Consider the following 18,236-nt stretch of genomic DNA (forward strand, 5'->3'; position numbering starts at 1 on the left):
TTTGTGTTTCTAAGCTTTATTTTACCACAGGCTTTGACTAGGACACTAATGACATTAAAACATCAATTTGATCTTGAAGGTGTTTCTTCTGATCAGTTAATCAAGTTTCACAGGATGATAAAGATACAAAACATTTTCAGTCTGAATCTGGATTCTTCATCCTTTCTAGATTTATTTCCCTTTGAATAGAAAGATGTTCACACCGGGTCGGAACCGGGTCTCTGGCTGAAGTTCTGCTGCCAGAGCGAAGTTGGACCGAACCTTCACCTGACCCAGTCGGACCGGTTCTGTCAGCTGGACGGTTGAACTGGGAGCATCCTAATTGGATCCAAACTGGTTCTGGGAAAGCTGGCCAACATGGAGGTTCTGGAACAAAGGAGATCCGAGACCAAAGGTTCTGGTTGGGTTGGAAACGGTTCCGGTGGTCCCGCTCTGTCATCACTGGTTTAAATGAGCAGAACTTTAACTAGGCCGGTTCTTTCAGAAACTCCAGGGTCGGTTTCATCTCCAGAACCAGATTGGTACCCGGTACCACCATGTGGACTCAGTCGGATCCCAGCTGACAACCTGTGAGGAGAAACGGAGCGGGTTCAGAACCTCTAGACCTGGTTCTGCTGGTTCAGACCCGGTTCAGACAGGATCTGAACCGGGTCTGAACGCTACGGCGATTCACAACGCGTCGACTGTACAGGAATTGTTCCGATCGATTAGTTCCAACGGATCCAATCGATCAATCGGAACAGAAAGATCCGTTTGTCATTCACAACATCAGAACCTCCATCAGAACCTCATCAGAACCTCCATCTTGTCTCCATCAGTCTACATAAAGGTGGTTTTGGCAAAGAGATTAAAATCTGGATTACCTGAAATAATAATTCAAACCCAATCTGGTTTCCTAAGCAGCAGATCCATCATAAGAACATCCGCCTGGTTCTGGACTTTATTGATTATAGCCAATTGATAAAAGATGAAAGTTTTATGTTGGTTTCAGATTTGATTCTGTGGAACATCAAGTTATTTTTAACACATTGAGACATTTTGGATTTGGAAATAGTTTTCTTAATATGATTACCATGTTAAACACCAACATTAACAAATATAAATATATATAATTATATATTAATATTATTGTCACATGGCCCAGATTCACAGTAGAAAGAGGAACCGGACCAGGCTGCAGCTTCTCACTTATTGATTATAGTCAGAAATATTAGCAACAGCAATTAAATATTGAAGCTTTGGAAATGAAAAACCAGAAAACAATCATTGGTCAATCGACAGATGAAAACTCTCTTCCTGGAAAACAAAAACAAATTCCTGAGTTGTTCTCCCAGGGCTGCAGCCCAATTTAAATAAATGTGAAATTATGAATATCCATAACTGTTCTGATTCTTCAGTCTACAATATTCCAGTGAAAGATGAAATGAAGTATTTAGGAATGTGGATTAGTAAATGTCAAACTGAAACATTGACAAGTCAACATTGATAAATGTGGAAAACCTTAAAGAGACTCGATGTTGTTTCTGAAATATTATCAACAAAAACTGAATCCTAATCCGGGATGATGTTTCCAAATCTCATAAAACAGATTATCAGAATAAATTTGAACTTTATCTGGACAAACAAACACCATCACATCAGAAAAACAGATTTAATAAAACGTTCTGAGGAAGATGGTGTCAAAGGAATCGGTTTGAAGTTATGAATGGAACTAAAGATTAGATGGCGTCAGGAATCAGGGCCGTGCTGCGGTGGTGCAGCGGGTCAGCAGGCCTCAGTCCTCGACGCGAACGTCGTGGGTTCGACTCCCTGCCGCATGTCTCCCCCTCCCCCCTCCTCCTTCTTGTCCGCCTACTGATACAAAAATACGAAACATGAGCACCGCAAAAAAATGGAAAAAGAAACGGATCTTATTTGGTTTGTTGTTTCTATTTCAATAAGTTGGAGGTTTTGAATTTTTACTGAAATGTAATTTTGAATTATCTAAGCCATTCTATGTAGAAAATCTATAATTATGAAAGACTGGTGGAACAAAATAATCTGGTCAGTTACTCATTTACTGGATGGAAATGGAGATATTCTGAGTTTGGAGGAATTTAACAGGAAGTTTGGAACTGATTGTTCACTAACAGTTTATAAGAAAGTTTTCTACAGGATCCCTGATGTTCTCATTCTGTCAGTAAAAACAGTTTAACTAATTTCTCTATTCCAAGATCCAAACGGAGCATCTGGACATTAGAGGTAATAAATGCAGCAACAGGTTTTTCAATCAGTTTTCAATAAATAACATATTCACAGTTTTACAGATCTATGATAGTCAAAATGAGATTGATTCCTCCTAAAGAATTACATTTTAACATAATTAATAACATAAATCCATCAAATGAATTTTAATTTTAATTTAATATTAATGTGAAGAATTGTGGTTTTTGGAAACAACTAAACATTTGTTTTACGAATGTAAAGAAATATTAAACTTATAGGATCAACTTTGAAACTTTCTGTCTCCTAAAACAATAAATGTGGATTTTATTTCTTTACTAAACATTCAGTTCAGTTTATCTATCAAAGAAAGAAACATGGAATCTTCAGTCAATGTTCTAATTATTGTAGTTAAATATTATATCCATAAATGTCTCTGTGCAAAATGCTGCCTCTCAATCTCTGCTCTCAAAAATGAACTTTCCTTTTTTAAAAGATGCAGAATTTAAACACAATTAAATTGTTTGAGTTAATGGAACATTTTCAGTCAGTTCTCCTCTGATTAATTTAATTCATCTTATTTTATTATTATTTTTATTTAGTTAGTTTTTATTATTTTAATACTTTGTTCTAGCATTTGTATCTAAATGGATTGTCAACAGAGGAGATGTGATGAAGTCATTCAGTTTGCTGCAGCAGGATGGAGTCAGATGACATCAGTCTTAAGGTGTGAAACTCGTTTCCAGCGATGAAACATCAATTTGAGTTATTTATTCTTTATTTCTTTATCCATTTGAATTTTGTTATTTAATTCTTAAATTTCTATTTTTTGTATTGTTTACAGAGTTTATTTGCAGGTTAATAATTGTTGAGTCTATTTATCTTTTGTTTTCTTATTTCTCTTATTTATTCTGAGTCAGACAGGAAGTCATGTGGGTCAGTCCACTGTGGGTCAATCCACTGTGGGTCGGTCCACTGTGGGTCGGTCCACTGTGGGTCGGTCCACTGTGGGTCGGTCCACTGTGGGTTAATCCACTGTGGGTCAGTCCACTGTGGGTCAATCCACTGTGGGTCAATCCACTGTGGGTCGGTCCACTGTGGGTCAGTCCACTGTGGGTCGGTCCACTGTGGGTCGGTCCACTGTGGGTCGGTCCACTGTGGGTCAATCCACTGTGGGTCGGTCCACTGTGGGTCGGTCCATTGTGGCTGTAGGTCAATCCACTGTGGGTCAGTCCACTGTGGGTCGGTCCACTGTGGGTCAATCCACTGTGGGTCAGTCCACTGTGGGTCGGTCCACTGTGGGTCGGTCCACTGTGGGTCAGTCCACTGTGGGCCGGTCCACTGTGGGTCAATCCACTGTGGGTCGGTCCACTGTGGATCAGTAAAGGACCAGCAGGTGTTTGTTCTCCGGTCTAAAAACCACCAGACCCAAAGGAAAGTTTGAACTGTAATTGTTGCTGAAAAGGAAAATCAAGACAGTCATCAAGTTGGACATTAAAGTTCTTTTTCCTGCGTGGAGAATCTGGACCCAGAACCTCTTAGTGGCTGAAGGAACTTTTATTGGATGTTTGTTTGACAAACAATCACCACGACAACGTCTGCAACTAGAAATAAAAATGAACAAAAAGGAAAACATTCAGCCAGAACACGGCGGGTTCCCATGAAGCCTGACGTCAGAAGTTCAGGTGAGTCAGTCCACCTTAAAACACTGATGGGTTCAGAACCCAGCTTGTTCTGAACCCATCAGAACCCTGTGTTAGACTCGCATGCAGCATTGGCCCGTCAGAACAAGCAACATGCAGCACGGATACGGCCGGACCTTAGGGGTCCACTCTGATGAGGGCCAGGGACCCAGCAGGGGGCGCCGTTCGTCGTCTTCCCTACACCTGTGTTCACCCAGTGAGAGAGCATCCAGCGTGGGGCCCAGTGAGACTCCGGTTCTGGTTTCAGGTGGTCCATCAAGCGGCGGCGGTGGCTTACCGTTACTGGTGCAACTGGTCTCTGACGTCTCCCAGTTCATGGATTTCTGGACGGCTTTCTTCCAGCGAGCGAAGCGTAACTCGCTCTCTGTGGAGGAGGGTTTGGGTTCAGTAGCAGCAGAATCGGCCACTAGATGGCAGCAGATCACCTTTCATTATGCAAAGCAGGATTGTGGCGTCTCTGACCAAAGTCTTCATTCAGAAGCTTCTTCAGATTCACTGTAATACAGACTGCTACAGGAGATCTGTCCTGCCATCACCGTCTGCATTAACTCTGAATTAATATGAGCTACAACATTAAATTTCCTTTGAATCAATAAAGTGTTTTTGAATTTGAATTACTACAGTGCAGCTAAATGACCAGCAGGCAGTGTGTTGTGTGGTTCTGGTTCTGGTTCTGGTTCTGGTTCTGACCCTGGGTGTTGATCTGAGGTTGGTACCGCTCAGCTGTGACCTCAGGCAGCTGATCTGGGTTCAGGTTCCAGACCTCCACGCCCTCAGCGGCGCCGGCCGCCATGGCTGCACCCAGAGCCGTGGTCTCGGACATGCTGGGTCGCACTGAAAGCAGGGAGAGACAGAATCAGAACCAGAACCAGAACCAGAACATATTACACTATAAAACTAAGACAAATTTACTCATTATAATTACAATCATGAAAAATGATTTACTTGAATCCCAACTCTGTTATGTTTGGACTCAAAAGGTGATTCAGGTCGTTATCTGTGATGGTGGACAGGCCAAAGGTCAGAGGTGACTGTCTCTGACAGAACCAGAACCGGCTCTAAAACCCAGAGTAACTCTTTGAAGTTCTTACCGACGGGGATGCAGAGGATGTCGGCCTGCAGCTGCATCAGCAGCCGGTTCCCCGTCATGCCTCCGTCCACGCCCAGCACCGGCAGCGGGACGCAGCAGTCCTGGTTCATGGCGTCCAGGATCTGGCGCGCAGCAGGACGATCATCAGACTTTAACTGGACCTCAGCAGAACCGAAGGTTCTTTATGCCTGCTCACCTCTCTGGTCTGGAAGCAGACGGCCTCCAGGGCAGCAAACGCCAAGTGGCTTCTGTTGGTGAACTGGGTGAGGCCGCAGATGATGCTGGGAAACACCAGAGGTCAGGTGCGGTCAGCTTGGGAGCCACAGACCAGACCAGTTAGAGGAGCAGAGAGTCTCACCCTCTGGCGCTCGGCTCCCAGTACGGCGCGTAGAGGCCAGAGAACGCTGGAACAAAGTAGCAGCCGTAGGATGTTCCTGCTTCAGCTGCTAGCTGCTCTGAAACCACAGGGTGGCGCTAAAACACTCACACCTCCTCCCAACAGAAGGTTCCTGGTTCTGGTACCAGAACCGGGCTTCAAGAATTACCGATCTCAGAGGACGACTGCACAATGCACATGTTGTCCCTCAGCCAGCGAACCACGGCTCCAGCTATCGCCACCGAACCCTGCAGAGAAACATCAGAGCGTTTCAGTCAATACATTATGACCAACATTCTGGTGGTTAACAACGAAATGGAAATCAATTGTTGATTTTTTTTAATGATGTAAAGCATTTGAACTGAAATGACCTACATAAATAAACTTGATTGACTGATAAGTCAATCAGCTGGTCATTGGGTCAGTTGGTTGGTCAGTTCTGTAGGTTCTGTAGGTTCTGTTGGGGCGTTCCCCGGCTCACTGCCCTGCATGTTTTAGAAACATCTGAAACATTCAGGGCGGCGGACCGGACCACATGAGTGACCAAAAGGTCCGACTGGCTTCCAGTTTACTGATCAGGAACTTCCACTGAGCAGGATCTGGACCTGGCAGTCCTCACCCTGCAGGGACAGGACGTCCCCTGGTCCCGACCCGTTGGTCAGGAAGTTCAGACAAACCTAGTGAAGAACCAACAAGTCTCACCTCCAGCGCGTAGCAGGCTGGCCTGTCCCTCCCCAGCTTGTAGGCGACTGTAGTGATCAGACCGTGTTCAGACATCACCGGCTGCCGGAATCACCAGAAGACAACAAACTCAGTTTGGATCACAGGAAACGGTTCTGGCGGTTCTGAAGCATCTTACCTTGGTTCCTGTGTTCCTGAGCAGGAAGCATCCCGTCCCGTACGTGTTTTTGGCCTGGCCTTCCTCAAAGCACATCTGACCAACCAGAGCTGCCGACTGGTCCCCGAGACACTGACAGAGATAACGACACCGTCAGGTTCTGGAGGAACCGGTCCAAGATGGAGGACCGGCAGAACCTTGACTGGACTCCACAGTACATCAGAAGCCCCTTACCCCCGAGATGGGAACCCCTGCCAGCAAGCCAGACCCCTGGAGAAACAGGAAGTAGGTTCAGTTGGACGCCAACATCAACATCGACCGTCCTTTGAAATGCATCACTGTGCAAAAGTCTTAGGTCGCCTTTAAACAATTCTTTGGACTTTGGCTGCAGTCTTGTTCTGGGTATTTTAAAGGAAACGGCTTTGGTTTTTGGAGATTGAAACGAAATCTCACCAGGTGGATCATAAACCAGGATGGGTTGTTCTGTAGAACCTGGACAAAGGTCCAATAAAGCGAACCAGTCACACATTCCTCCGATCTTTGGTTAATATCTTTACCCAACGACAGAGAGCAAAGGGTAACGATCTGACGCTGTTATCAGATCAGATTTACAGGCAAGTTCAATAAAACGTCCCACAGCAGAATGAAGAGCCGCCACTGATCAGAACCGGGTCATCTGGTACCAAGCCCACATGTTGCTCAGTTCTGAAAAATAAAACTTGCGACTGTTCAGAGGATCAAAACGTCAAAAAGAGGCTAAAAGCGGTAAAAATGTTCTGGACCAAAGCAGTGAGGCGTGCAGCTGACCTCTGGACTGCAGATCGGGTCGGGTTTGGTCCAGAAGATAAGATATGAGACAAACACTGACAGGACATTCAGTTGGACCTGAACAAACAGCCTGCAGCAACCAGACCGGTTCTGATCCGGAGCAACAAGCAGCTTCACACATTCATTCCTAAAACTCGTCTCACACAGAGCTGCTGATTACGCCAAGCTCAGCAGCAGCGTGAGACCAGAACCTCTTCAGACCAGCTTATCAAGATCCTAAACGATTATAGCTTCATTAAGGAATTATAATAATAGAAAAATTCAACAAATTAAAATTAATATTCTCACTAATTATTGTTTCAACAAGGTGTTGCGCAATTCACTGTGTTTCAGTTCCTTTAACAAAAAAATCGACTCAAAGAGACATCAAGTTTAAATCAGCTCATCAACCATCGCTGTGTTCATGAGAGGCTGATTAATAATCCAGAAATAAACTCGATATCTTAACGGACTGAATGTTTTGTTTTTAATGTAATCTTTGCTCGTCTTGCGGGGCTCAGGCTGTTGCCATGGTAACAGGTGTGTTTAAACTACAAAGAGAGACAGAGAGTAAAAAGGTAGGAGTGGTTTTGAGTTGATCACCTGTTCGGGTTATTTTACCTTTGTTTTCCTTTGCTGTGGCTCATTACAGCCGCTGTAATTTCTAAACGTTGGACTAATTACCTCGTTCGTTTGTGAGTTTACATCATTCACAACAAACTTCACATAAAACAAATAGATTTCATTAAATTTTAACAAACAAATGGCTTCTACCGCGATAATTATGTGAGATTAAATGAATTATATTCCAGCTTCAGAAGATTTTCCTTTACCTTTCCAGAGCTCTTTGGTTCCTCCTGTCAGTCTGTAGCTTCTCATATTGAGGTCAAAGGTCAGATCTACCATAACTGACTGACACCTGCTGCTTTGCAACCAGTTTGTGACTGAGAAACCAGTAACCTCCTCCCACTGTCAGAGTCTCACTGAGGAAGAAACTGCATCAGGTTTTCTATCACTTTAATATTTCTGCTATAACTGATGGATATTCACATATAAAGTAAGTCAATAGAGTTTCATTTAGTATTTTTATGTCTTGGTGTCATGAGGTCGATCTCAGCCGGCTGGTGAGAGAAAAAGGAGATCTTGGTCTCAAAAAGTTTGGGTCCCCCTGATCTAACAGAACCTGGTGGGCTGGTAAAGCCACCGGTTTCAACAGGTTGTCACGGCAACTCAAACCGGTTGAATAAATGTGAACTTTCTCTAATGAGGCTTAAAGGGACGGTTTCGTACTCATGGCTGTTGGATTGCTCAACAGTAGCAACGTGTTGCCGCTGCTGGTCCGAGTGAAGACGGTCCATCAGGACGGAAACGCCGCCATCAGTCCTGATGGAACTGGAACAGGAAATGCCTTGCATTCACTGAGCAGCCATGTTTTAACGACAGAGACATTTCCTGTTCGCTGTCATGACACGATGGAGTTTGGATGTTCACTGAATCAAAATGGAAACCAGATCTCCCGCTCCCTTCTTCCCCCATTCATGAACAAGATCCCGAGATACTTGAACTCCTCCACTTGGGGCAGGACACCCTCCCTGACCCGGAGAAGGCACTCTACCCTTTTCCGGCTCAAGACCATGGCCTCGGATTTGGAGGCACTGACCGCCATCCCAGCCGTTTCACACTCGGCTGCGAACCGCTCCGCTCTGACACCGGTCCTACAGAGACCTCACAGCCCGTATCAAAGAGCCCGGTACCCCATACTCCCGGAGAACCCCTCACAGGGCTCCCCGAGGGACACAGTCGAACGCTTTCTCCAAGTCCACAAAACACATGTAGACTGGTTGGGCGAACTCCCAGAACCCTCCAGGACCTGCTGAGGGTGTAGAGCTGGTCCAGTGTTCCAAGACCAGGACGAAAACCACACTGCTCTTCCTGAATCCGAGGTTCAACAATCTGACGGACCCTCCTCTCCAGAACCCCCGAATAGACCTTGCCAGGGAGGCTTAAGAGTGTGACCCCCCTATAATTGGAGCACACCCTCCGGTCCCCCTTTTTGAACAGGGGGACCACCACTCCGGTCTGCCAATCCAGGGGAACTGCCCCCAATGTCCATGCGATATTGAAGAGTCGCGTTAGCCAACACAACCCTACAACATCCAGAGCCTTGAGGAACTCCGGGCGGATCTCATCCACCCCCGGGGCCCTGCCACCGAGGAGCTTTTTGACCACCTCGGCGACCTCGACCCCAGAGATTGGAGAGCCCAACCCAGAGTCCCCAGGCTCAGCTTCCAAAATAGAAGGCATGTCGGTGGGATTGAGGAGGTCTTCAAAGTATTCTGCCCACCGGCCCACAACATCCTGAGTTGAGGTCAGCAGCACACCATCCCCACTGTAGACAGTGTTGGTGCTGCACTGCTTCCCCCTCCTGAGACGCCGGATGGCCTCGAAGTATGTCCAGCCCCTCTCAAGGAGACTGGTTCCAGAACCAGAACCAGAGCCATGCATCGAGGTGAGACCGACTATTTCTAGCCGGAACCTCTTGACCTCACACACTAGCTCCGGCGCCTTCTCCACCAGAGAGGTGACATTCCACGTCCCAAGAGCTTCTGCAACCGAGGATTGGACAGCCAGGGCCCCCTCCCTCGGCCGCCACCCATCACCCATTGGTCCCATGGGAAGGGGGCCCATGTTTCCTCTTCGGGCTGAGCCCGGCCGGGCTCCATGGGTAAAAGCCCGGCCACCAGGCGCTTGCCATCGTGCCCCCCCTCCAGGCCTGGCTCCAGAGTGGGGACCCGGTGACCTGCGTCCAAGTCCAAAGTTTGTATCCATCATTGGGGTCTTCGGGCTGCACTTTGTCTGGTCCCTCACCTGGACCTGTCTGCCTTAGTGACCCTACCAGGGGCCTGAAGCCCCAGACAGCAGAGCTCCCAGGATCATTGGGGCCTCAAACCCCCCCACCACCATAAGGTGGCAGCACAAGGAGAGGCTGCTGCAGTTCATTCAGATTAATATTTTCAAACCTGGAAAAATCCGGGTTTCAGTTCCGGCCCAACAGAACCTCCAGTTATCCTGACTGTTAGCAGTTAGCATTTCTGACCCGGTTCCATTAGAACCTCTTCATTCATAAAGAACTTATTTTAAGCAGAAAGTTCAGATTTTTTGCCAATGGGCACATAAAGTATTATGGTTTTAGAGTGGCTTAGTTAAAGTCCAGACTTCAGGAAAAAAGCAAAAGCACCAAAAATGTGTAATGGTGTAAATACTTTCAATAAGTAAAGGGTCAGAACCAGAATATAGATGTTAGAACAAAAAATCATGAAAATCTTCTAGTTTCACAGATTGTTTCTTCTTCATTGTTGTTATGATTAATTATCATTGTTGTTATGATTAATTATCATTGTTGTTATGATTAATTATCATTGTTGTTATGATTAATTCTCGTCGGCGTGGCGTTCAGGGCTCACCATGCGGCCGTAGATCTCAGAGGAGCTTCTGACGGCGGGGAGGATTTCCATCGGGACATCAAAGAAACTGGAAACACAACCGAGTCCATCAAACCGGATATTTAAATGACTGGTCAACTGGTCAGAACCAGTCAGAATGAGCCAGAACTGGGACCAGCCAGAACCAGTCGCAAATGAATAGTAGCCTGGGTAAGAAATGCTCCAAGCTCCAACTTAAGAAGAATAAATTCAGTTTCCAAACTCTTGTGGGAAAATATTCCCGGCACCTGAAGCACCAAAACATTCCTGGGAAACTGATAAGCTCTGGATCTGAGTTCAGACCCAGACAGAGCAGCTTTGATATCCGGTTCCTGAGAGCCGGTTTTTCTGGCTAGTGAGACGAACTGGTCCAGGTTACCTGCAGAGCTCGGGGTCCCAGTCCAGGGTGTGGATGTCAAACAGCAAGGTGCGGCTGGCGTTGGACACGTCCGTGACGTGGACGCCTCCGTCTCGGCCACCCGTCAGACTCTGGAGGAGAGAGAGAGCTCTTTAATCGGCGGGAATAAAAACCTGGAGCTGGAACCGGCAGCCCGCTGCTCGTACCCAGATGATCCAGGAGTCCACGGTCCCAAACACGGCCCGTTTACTCAGAACCGCCTGCCGCACCGCCTCCACATTGTCCAGCAGCCAACGGAGTTTCACAGCACTGAAGTAAGTGCTGATGGGGAGTCCGGTCTTATGCTGCCAGGCAAGTCCAGTAGAACCAACAGGAGAACCAAAAACAGGTTGACCTCAGTGGCTCCCTGACCTCTCGAGATTTAGGGTTAACGGTCCTACCTTCAGGTGGTTCTTGCTCCTGCTGGGAGTTTTGCTGATGAGTCTCTCTACAGTGGACTGAGTCCTCAGGTCCAGCCAGACTGCAGAACACAGAGATTAGAACGTCCACATGATCAGAGTCCGACTGCTTCTGAGACAGGATTGTCTCAGAAGCAGTCGGACTCCTGCAACTTTTGGATGTGTCTCTGCTTCAACACACCTGAGTCACATAATGAGGTCATTAGCAGGAGTCTGGAGAACCTGACTGCACTAAGGAGGAGATTCAGCTGTTGGATTTAGGTTGTCGGACCAGGGAGACTCTAAGAGCTGCAGGACACCGACCCTCCAGAACCAGGACTGCCCAGCCCTGTTCTGAGAGGAAGTCAGCTAACCGTCTGCCACTTGGAAAAGTCTGGAGGCCTTAACAGTAGAAGAGTCCAATTTGGTACAGTATAATGAGTCCAGTTTGACCTTTTAAAGAGTTCATCCATCCATCCATCTTCTTCCGCTTATCCGGGGTCGGGTTGTGGGGGTAGCAGCTTCAGAAGGGAGGCCCAGACTTCCCTCTCCCCAGCCACTTCCACCAGCTCCTCCGGAGGAATCCCAAGGCGTTCCCAGGCCAGCCGAGAGACGTAGTCCTCAGTCTTCCAGCATGTCCTGGGTCTTCCCCGGGGTCTCCTCCCAGTGGGACGTGCCCGGAACACCTCACCAGGGAGGCGTCCAGGAGGCATCCTGACCAGATGCCCGAGCCACCTCAACTGGCCCCTCTCGACGTGAAGGAGCAGCAGCTCTACTCTGAGTCCCTCCTGGATGACTGAGCTTCTCTCTCTAAGGGAGAGCCCAGCCACCCTACGGAGAAAACCCATTTCGGCTGCTTGTATCCGTGATCTCATTCTTTCGGTCATGACCCAAAGCTCATGACCATAGATGAGGGTGGGAACGTAGATCGACCGGTAAATCGAGAGCTTTGCTTTTTGGCTCAGCTCTCTCTTCACCACGACGGACCGGTACAGCGCCCGCTTGACAGCAGACGCTGCACCAATCCGCCTGTCGATCTCCCGCTCCCTTCTTCCTTCATTCGTGAACAAGATCCCGAGATACTTGAACTCCTCCACTTGGGGCAGGACACCCCCCCTGACCCGGAGAAGGCACTCTACCCTTTTCCGGCTCAAGACCATGGCCTCAGATTTGGAGGCACTGATCGCCATCCCAGCCGCTTCACACTCGGCTGCGAACCGCTCCAGTGAGAGCTGCAGATCACGTCCTGATGAGGCCAAAAGGACCACATCATCCGCAAAAAGCAGAGATTTGATCCTAAGGCCACCAAAACGGATCCACTCAACACCTTGGCTGGTCCAGAGATTCTGTTCCTAAAAGTAATGAACAGAATCGGTGACAAAGGGCAGCCCTGGTGGAGTCCCAACTCTCACCGGAAACGAGCCCGACTTACTGCTGGCAATGCGGACCAGACTCTGACACCGGTCATACAGTGCTGCACTGCTTCCCCCTCCTGAGACGCCGGATGGTGGACCAGAATCGCCTCGAAGCCGTACGGAAGTCTTTCTCCATGGCCTCTCCAAACTCCTCCCACACCCGAGTTTTTGCCTCAGCAACCACCCGAGCTCCATGCCGCTTCGCCTGCCGGTACCCATTAGCTGCTTCCAGAGTCCCACAGGCCAAAAAGGCCCAATAGGACTCCTTCTTCAGCCTGACAGCTTCCCTCACCGAAGGTGTCCACCAACGGGTTCGAGGGTTGCCGCTGCAACAGGCACGACAACCTTGCGGCCACAGCTCAAATGAGCCTCCTCGACAATGGAGGCACGGAACACGGTCCACTCAGACTCCATGTCCCCCAACTCCCCCGGGACGTGTTCGAAGTTCTGCCAGAGGTGGGAGTTAAAGCTCCGTCTCACAGGGGATTCCGCCAGACGTTCCCAGCAGACCCTCACAACACGTTTGGGCTGCCAGGTCTAACCGGCATCCTCCCCCAACTCACCACCAGGTAGTGGTCAGTGGACAGCTCCGCACCTCTCTTCACCCGAGTGTCCAAGAGATACGGCTGCAGATCCGATGAAACGATGACAAAGTCGATCATCAAACTGCGGCCTAGGGTGTCCTGGTGCCAAGTGCACATATGGACACCGTTATGCTTGAACATGGTGTTCGTTATGGACAATCCATGACGAGCACAGAAGTCCAACAACAGAACACCACTCCAGTTCAGATCGGGGGGGCCGTTCCTCCCAACCACGCCCCTCCAGGCCTCACTGTCATTGCCCACATGAGCGTTGAAGTCCCCCAGCAGAACAAGGGAGTCCCCAGGTGGAGCACTCTCCAGTACCCCCTCTAGGGACTCCAAAAGGGTGGGTAATCTAAGCTGTCATCCGGCCCATAAGCACAAATGACAGTCAGGACCCGTCCCCCCACCCGTAGGCGGAGGGAAGCTACCCTCTCGTTCACCGGGGTAAACCCCAACGTACAGGCGCCGAGATGGGGAGCAACAAGTATGCCCACTCCTGCCCGACGCCTCTCACCTTGGGCAACTCCAGAGTGGAAGTATGTCCAGCCCCTCTCAAGGAGACTGGTTCCAGAACCAGAGCCATGCATCCAGGTGAGACCGACTATTTCTAGCCGGAACCTTTCAGCCTCACACACTAGCTCCGGCTCCTTCCCCACCAGAGAGGTGACATTCCACGTCCCAAGAGCCAGCCACCAAGAGGGTTGGACTACCAGGCTCCCCTCCTTCGGCCGCCACCCAGCACACATTGCACCCGACCCCTTTGGCCCCTCTCACAGGTGGTGGGCCCATGGGAGGTGGGACCCATGTTTCCTCTTCAGGCTGTGCCCGGCCAGGCTCCATGGGTAAAAGCCCGGCCACCAGACGCTCGCCGTCGTGCCCCCCCTCTAGGCCTGGCTCCAGAGAGGGGCCCCGGTGACCCGCGTCCGGGCGAGCGAACACGTAGTCCAAAGTTAGTATCCATCATCGGGGTCTTTGGGCTGCACTTTGTCTGACCCCTCACCTCGGACCTGTCTGCCTTGGGTGACCCTACCAGGGGCATGAAGCCCCGGACAGCATAGCTCCCAGGATCATTGGAGCACTCAAACCCCTCCACCACGATAAGGTGGCAGCCCAAGGAGAGGTTAAAGAGTTCAGTTATGGTAAAAACTAATGGATTCTGTCAGTCAACTGAACCAAATCTACTGGAACCTCCATGTTTTCATTGCAGCTCTTGTTCTTTTGTTCTTGTGAAGGGTCTGAAATAAATCCATCCATCCACCCCCTTGTCTTCAACTTAATCCAGGGTCGGGCTGTGGGGGCATCAGCCTAACGTAGGAGGCCCAGATTCCCCTCCAGCCTCCTGGTCCAGCTCTACCAGGAGAATCCCACGGTGTTCCCAGAGAGGAAGATCGTCTCTCCCTGCAGAGGAAACTCATTCCAGTTGCTTGTATCCATGACCTCGTTCTTTCGGCCTCTACCCAAAGCTCATGACCATAGATCCGACTCAGCTCTCTCTTCACCATGACAAATCGGTACAACGCTCGCTTCACTGCAGACTCCACCAATCCGCCTTCATGAGCTCAGAGATCCTTAAACTCCTCCATCCTAAGGCCACCAAAACAGATCCACTCAACACATTGGCTGGTCTACAAACACTATGAACAGAATCGGTGACAAATCACAGCCTGGACAGAGTACAGATCTCACCGGAATCCGACTTACTGCCGATAATGAGGACCAAGCCCCTGCAAGACTTCCTGAGGAACATAGTCCAACACTGTGCCCAGGTCTACAAAATGGACATGTAGACTGGTTGGGTGAACTCCCAGAACTCTCCAGGACCCTGCTGAGGGTGTAGAGTTGGTCCAGTGATCCATGACCAGGATGAAAACCTGGTTTAGTAACCTAATGAACCCAAGAAATAAACCTAACCTAACCTAGATAAACCCAACCTAAGCTGGCTGCAGAGCTGCTGACTACCTCCATTGCTGACCCAGTCCAGGAGAAGCTTCCTTCCAAGCTTCTGCGGGTTTTACTGGAACCAGTCCTTACTGGTTTCATGTGGCTGGACTCACCGATGGCGTTGTAGAGCGGCTCTCCGGTCTCCTTGTCCCAGACCAGGGTAGTTTCTCTCTGGTTGGTCACCCCCACCGCTGTAGAGCAACAACAACAATGTGAACGTGGATGAAGCTGCAGAAACAGAAGAGCGGCAGCAGCAGTATCCAACCTTTGATGCGGGACACGTCCACGCTGAGCTGCGCCAGTTTCTGGCAGGTCTTCTCCAGACACTCGTAAACGGTGTCCATGATCTCCCTGGGGTCCGCCTCCACCCACCTGAGGAGATGATTGGTCCACACATGTTCAGCATCTCTTTGCACTAAGTCCAGGTTCTGCCTCCTAAAAGATGACTGAATGGAACTGGCTGAGGCCTAGTCCAAACATAGCCGATATCTGGGAAAACTGACACATTTTTATGTGCTTTGGCCTTTCATCCACACAAAAACATCTAATATCACTAAAAACGATTACCAAAAACTATGACCAAAGGGAAGATGTGAGAAACCTCTGTATTTGTGTCTGCTGGTGGAAAACGCAGCATTCCAGTCAAATAATGCACCAATAATTCCAGTTACATCGTCTTGAATTTTAATAACCCTATTTTCTAATATATTGAAAGTAGTTCAACTTACAGATGAACCTCCTGGCGCCATGTTTGATTCCTAACAGAAAGTCGTGGATGTTGTGAAGGATTCTGATTGGCTGACAGGTTTTGCCTTAGCTCTACACTGCCCCCTCTGGGTTAGAATGTTTAAACAACGCTCAGACGCAGATTTATTTGGGTTCATGTGGATGAAAACCTTTGTGAAAGCGATCCCGTGTGTACGATGTCCAGAGTCTCACCCTTCTTTGGGGAAATGTTGCTTAAGCTCCACCTGGTGGTGGCTGATCAGCTGGGCTGTTTTAGTGTTGAACACCTGCAGAGAAAAGCAACCAATCAGAGAGCAGGACAGAAGGGATGTGGATCGTTATCCTAACGGGTTCAGCTCAGCCTCTGACACGGTGGGGGGAGACACCCAGCAGGGGCTGTTAAAGGCTATTCTGGGCTGTTGTGGTGGCAGGATGGTTCCTCTGCTCAGTGATGTAAACCAGAGTAGCAGAGGACCCTCCATCTTAACAGTCAGCATTTCCTTTGGCTAAAAGGAGAAAATGTGCAGGCAGAGAGACGGGCAGCTCAGCTGCGGAAGGACCTCACACCAGCAAAACCTGAACCCTCAGGTACTCATCTGTCCAGCTCCTGATGAGCCATCAGCAGGAACCAAACGTCTTTCTAAGCGAGGCGGCTCCCCGGCGGAAACCCATCTGACTCCATCAGGAAGTGAGCCACTGAAGCGGCGGCTTGCCGCCGCAGGAAGCTGAAGCAGCAGCCAATCATCTTCTTGATGCGTCCTGTTGTCAGACCACAGTGCTAAAACCGCAACCCTCCGCTTCACCAGCCGGACATCGGCTGCAGACCAACTGGCGTCACAAACTGGACTCATGATGTCACCCGCACACCTCACCGCTGTCTCACTATGCAAATGAGGAGGGCGGGGCCTTAAGCCGTCTGCCTCATTACACTGCAGACGGAAGACTCCATCAGGAAGTGAGCCGCCGCAGGAAGCTGAAGCGGCGGCTTCCTAAATTTTGAGTTTAATCAGCTGCTGTGTAAAATTGGGAATCGACCCGACGAACACCATCCATCCATCTGGTTCTGGTCCGTTTCCAAGGAAACTGGGAGTTCACCAGGTCCAAGTTTGTTCCCAGTTGATTCCAGCTGAGCTCCAGGATATGAAATAATTTAGCGTTTCCTTTTTCTCTCCATAGGAGCTCTACCTGGTCTGCATTCTGATTGGCTGGTTCCTTTCTGGAGGCGGGGCATCAGCTCACATGATGCTGCCATCACCTAACAGAATAAGAGAACCTCCAGACAGCAGCTGGTAAAGATCTGGTTCTGGTTCTGCTGTTGGTTTCTTCCTGTGAACGGGGAGTTGTCCTCTCCTCTGCCGCCCCCTGCTGGTCAGGAGGAGTGATGCTCTGCTGGGTTTCATTTGATAGAAACTTTTTAAACTAGTTTAAATAAATATTATATTGGATGTGAATGAGCTGCAGAAATAAACATTCTGACTTTATATTGCTGATATCTAACAACGCATTTTTATTTCAAACGCGGTTATATAATTACTATGAGTTTTCTGACCCGGTTCTGGTTCTGTTGGTCCAGTGCAGCGGACTGGACCAGAAATGATTAACCAGCAGCAGTGATCAGTGCTGACGTCATGAACAGTAAATGAATGAAAACAGGAACTTTAAAAGCAGCAGAATCTGCTGTAAAACTTTTCCAGAATGAAACCACAGTTCGGTCCGGGTCGGTTCGGTCCACTCACCAGGAACCTGGTGGAGCTGGTTCCCTGGTCAATGGCAGCCGCCAGCGGGTCCATGTCTGCTGCTCGCCTCCCGGGACTCCAGTCTCCTTCTGGGCTCCCTCTGCGCCGAGCAGCGCTGTTCGCCGCAGGGGGCGGGGCCGCCGGAACCGGCCGGAGTTTACCGAACCACAGGTCTTGTGTGAAATTCTTTTCCCCTGTGAAAATCTGTTCCCTGCGTCGGGAGCGCGCATTGCAGCCAGAGTGGCGGATCCGATCATTTTCACGGCGCTGCTGGTCGATTTTTCGGTAAAACTGCTCAGATAATCATGTCAAGGTTGTAATTTTCAGTTTAATCAGCTGCTGTGTAAAATTGAAACGATAACAAAATGGTCAAATAAATAAATAAACGAGGTCTTCTGACCCTGTTTTGTGTTGTTTTAATCGCCAAGAGAATTGGTCTTTTCCCTACTTTTGTCTCTCAAGCCTGACTAAAAAAATCACCAAACACAGTTTTCCAACACGTTGTGTGTGTTTCTAATTGTTGATTGCTGATATAAGA

General features: G+C 48.9%; 1 protein-coding gene across 2 annotated transcripts; it reads right to left on the bottom strand.

The window, feature by feature from the left end:
• Positions 1–5: 5 nt before the first annotated feature.
• Positions 6–17,862, bottom strand: LOC122840347 (glycerol kinase-like). 2 transcript variants are annotated; one of them, XM_044132662.1, is made up of 18 exons: positions 17,699–17,862; positions 16,176–16,249; positions 15,502–15,608; positions 15,350–15,427; positions 11,297–11,376; positions 11,063–11,200; positions 10,878–10,987; positions 10,481–10,547; positions 6,444–6,479; positions 6,231–6,341; positions 6,074–6,154; positions 5,541–5,619; positions 5,354–5,450; positions 5,192–5,276; positions 4,997–5,117; positions 4,596–4,739; positions 4,183–4,269; positions 6–567 (listed from the first exon to the last, which is right to left on the bottom strand). In XM_044132662.1, the coding sequence occupies exons 1-18, from the start codon at positions 17,750–17,752 to the stop codon at positions 545–547; spliced, it is 1,572 nt and encodes a 523-aa protein (XP_043988597.1). In that variant the 5' UTR covers positions 17,753–17,862; the 3' UTR covers positions 6–544. The 2 variants fall into 2 exon arrangements, with proteins under 2 accessions (XP_043988597.1, XP_043988598.1); XM_044132663.1 differs by having other exon boundaries at positions 13–567; positions 5,354–5,399.
• Between the last annotated feature and the right edge of the window lie 374 nt (positions 17,863–18,236).

The sequence above is a fragment of the Gambusia affinis genome, linkage group LG11 (genome assembly GCF_019740435.1).
Source record: "Gambusia affinis linkage group LG11, SWU_Gaff_1.0, whole genome shotgun sequence".
Classification (NCBI taxonomy): Eukaryota; Metazoa; Chordata; class Actinopteri; order Cyprinodontiformes; family Poeciliidae; genus Gambusia; species Gambusia affinis.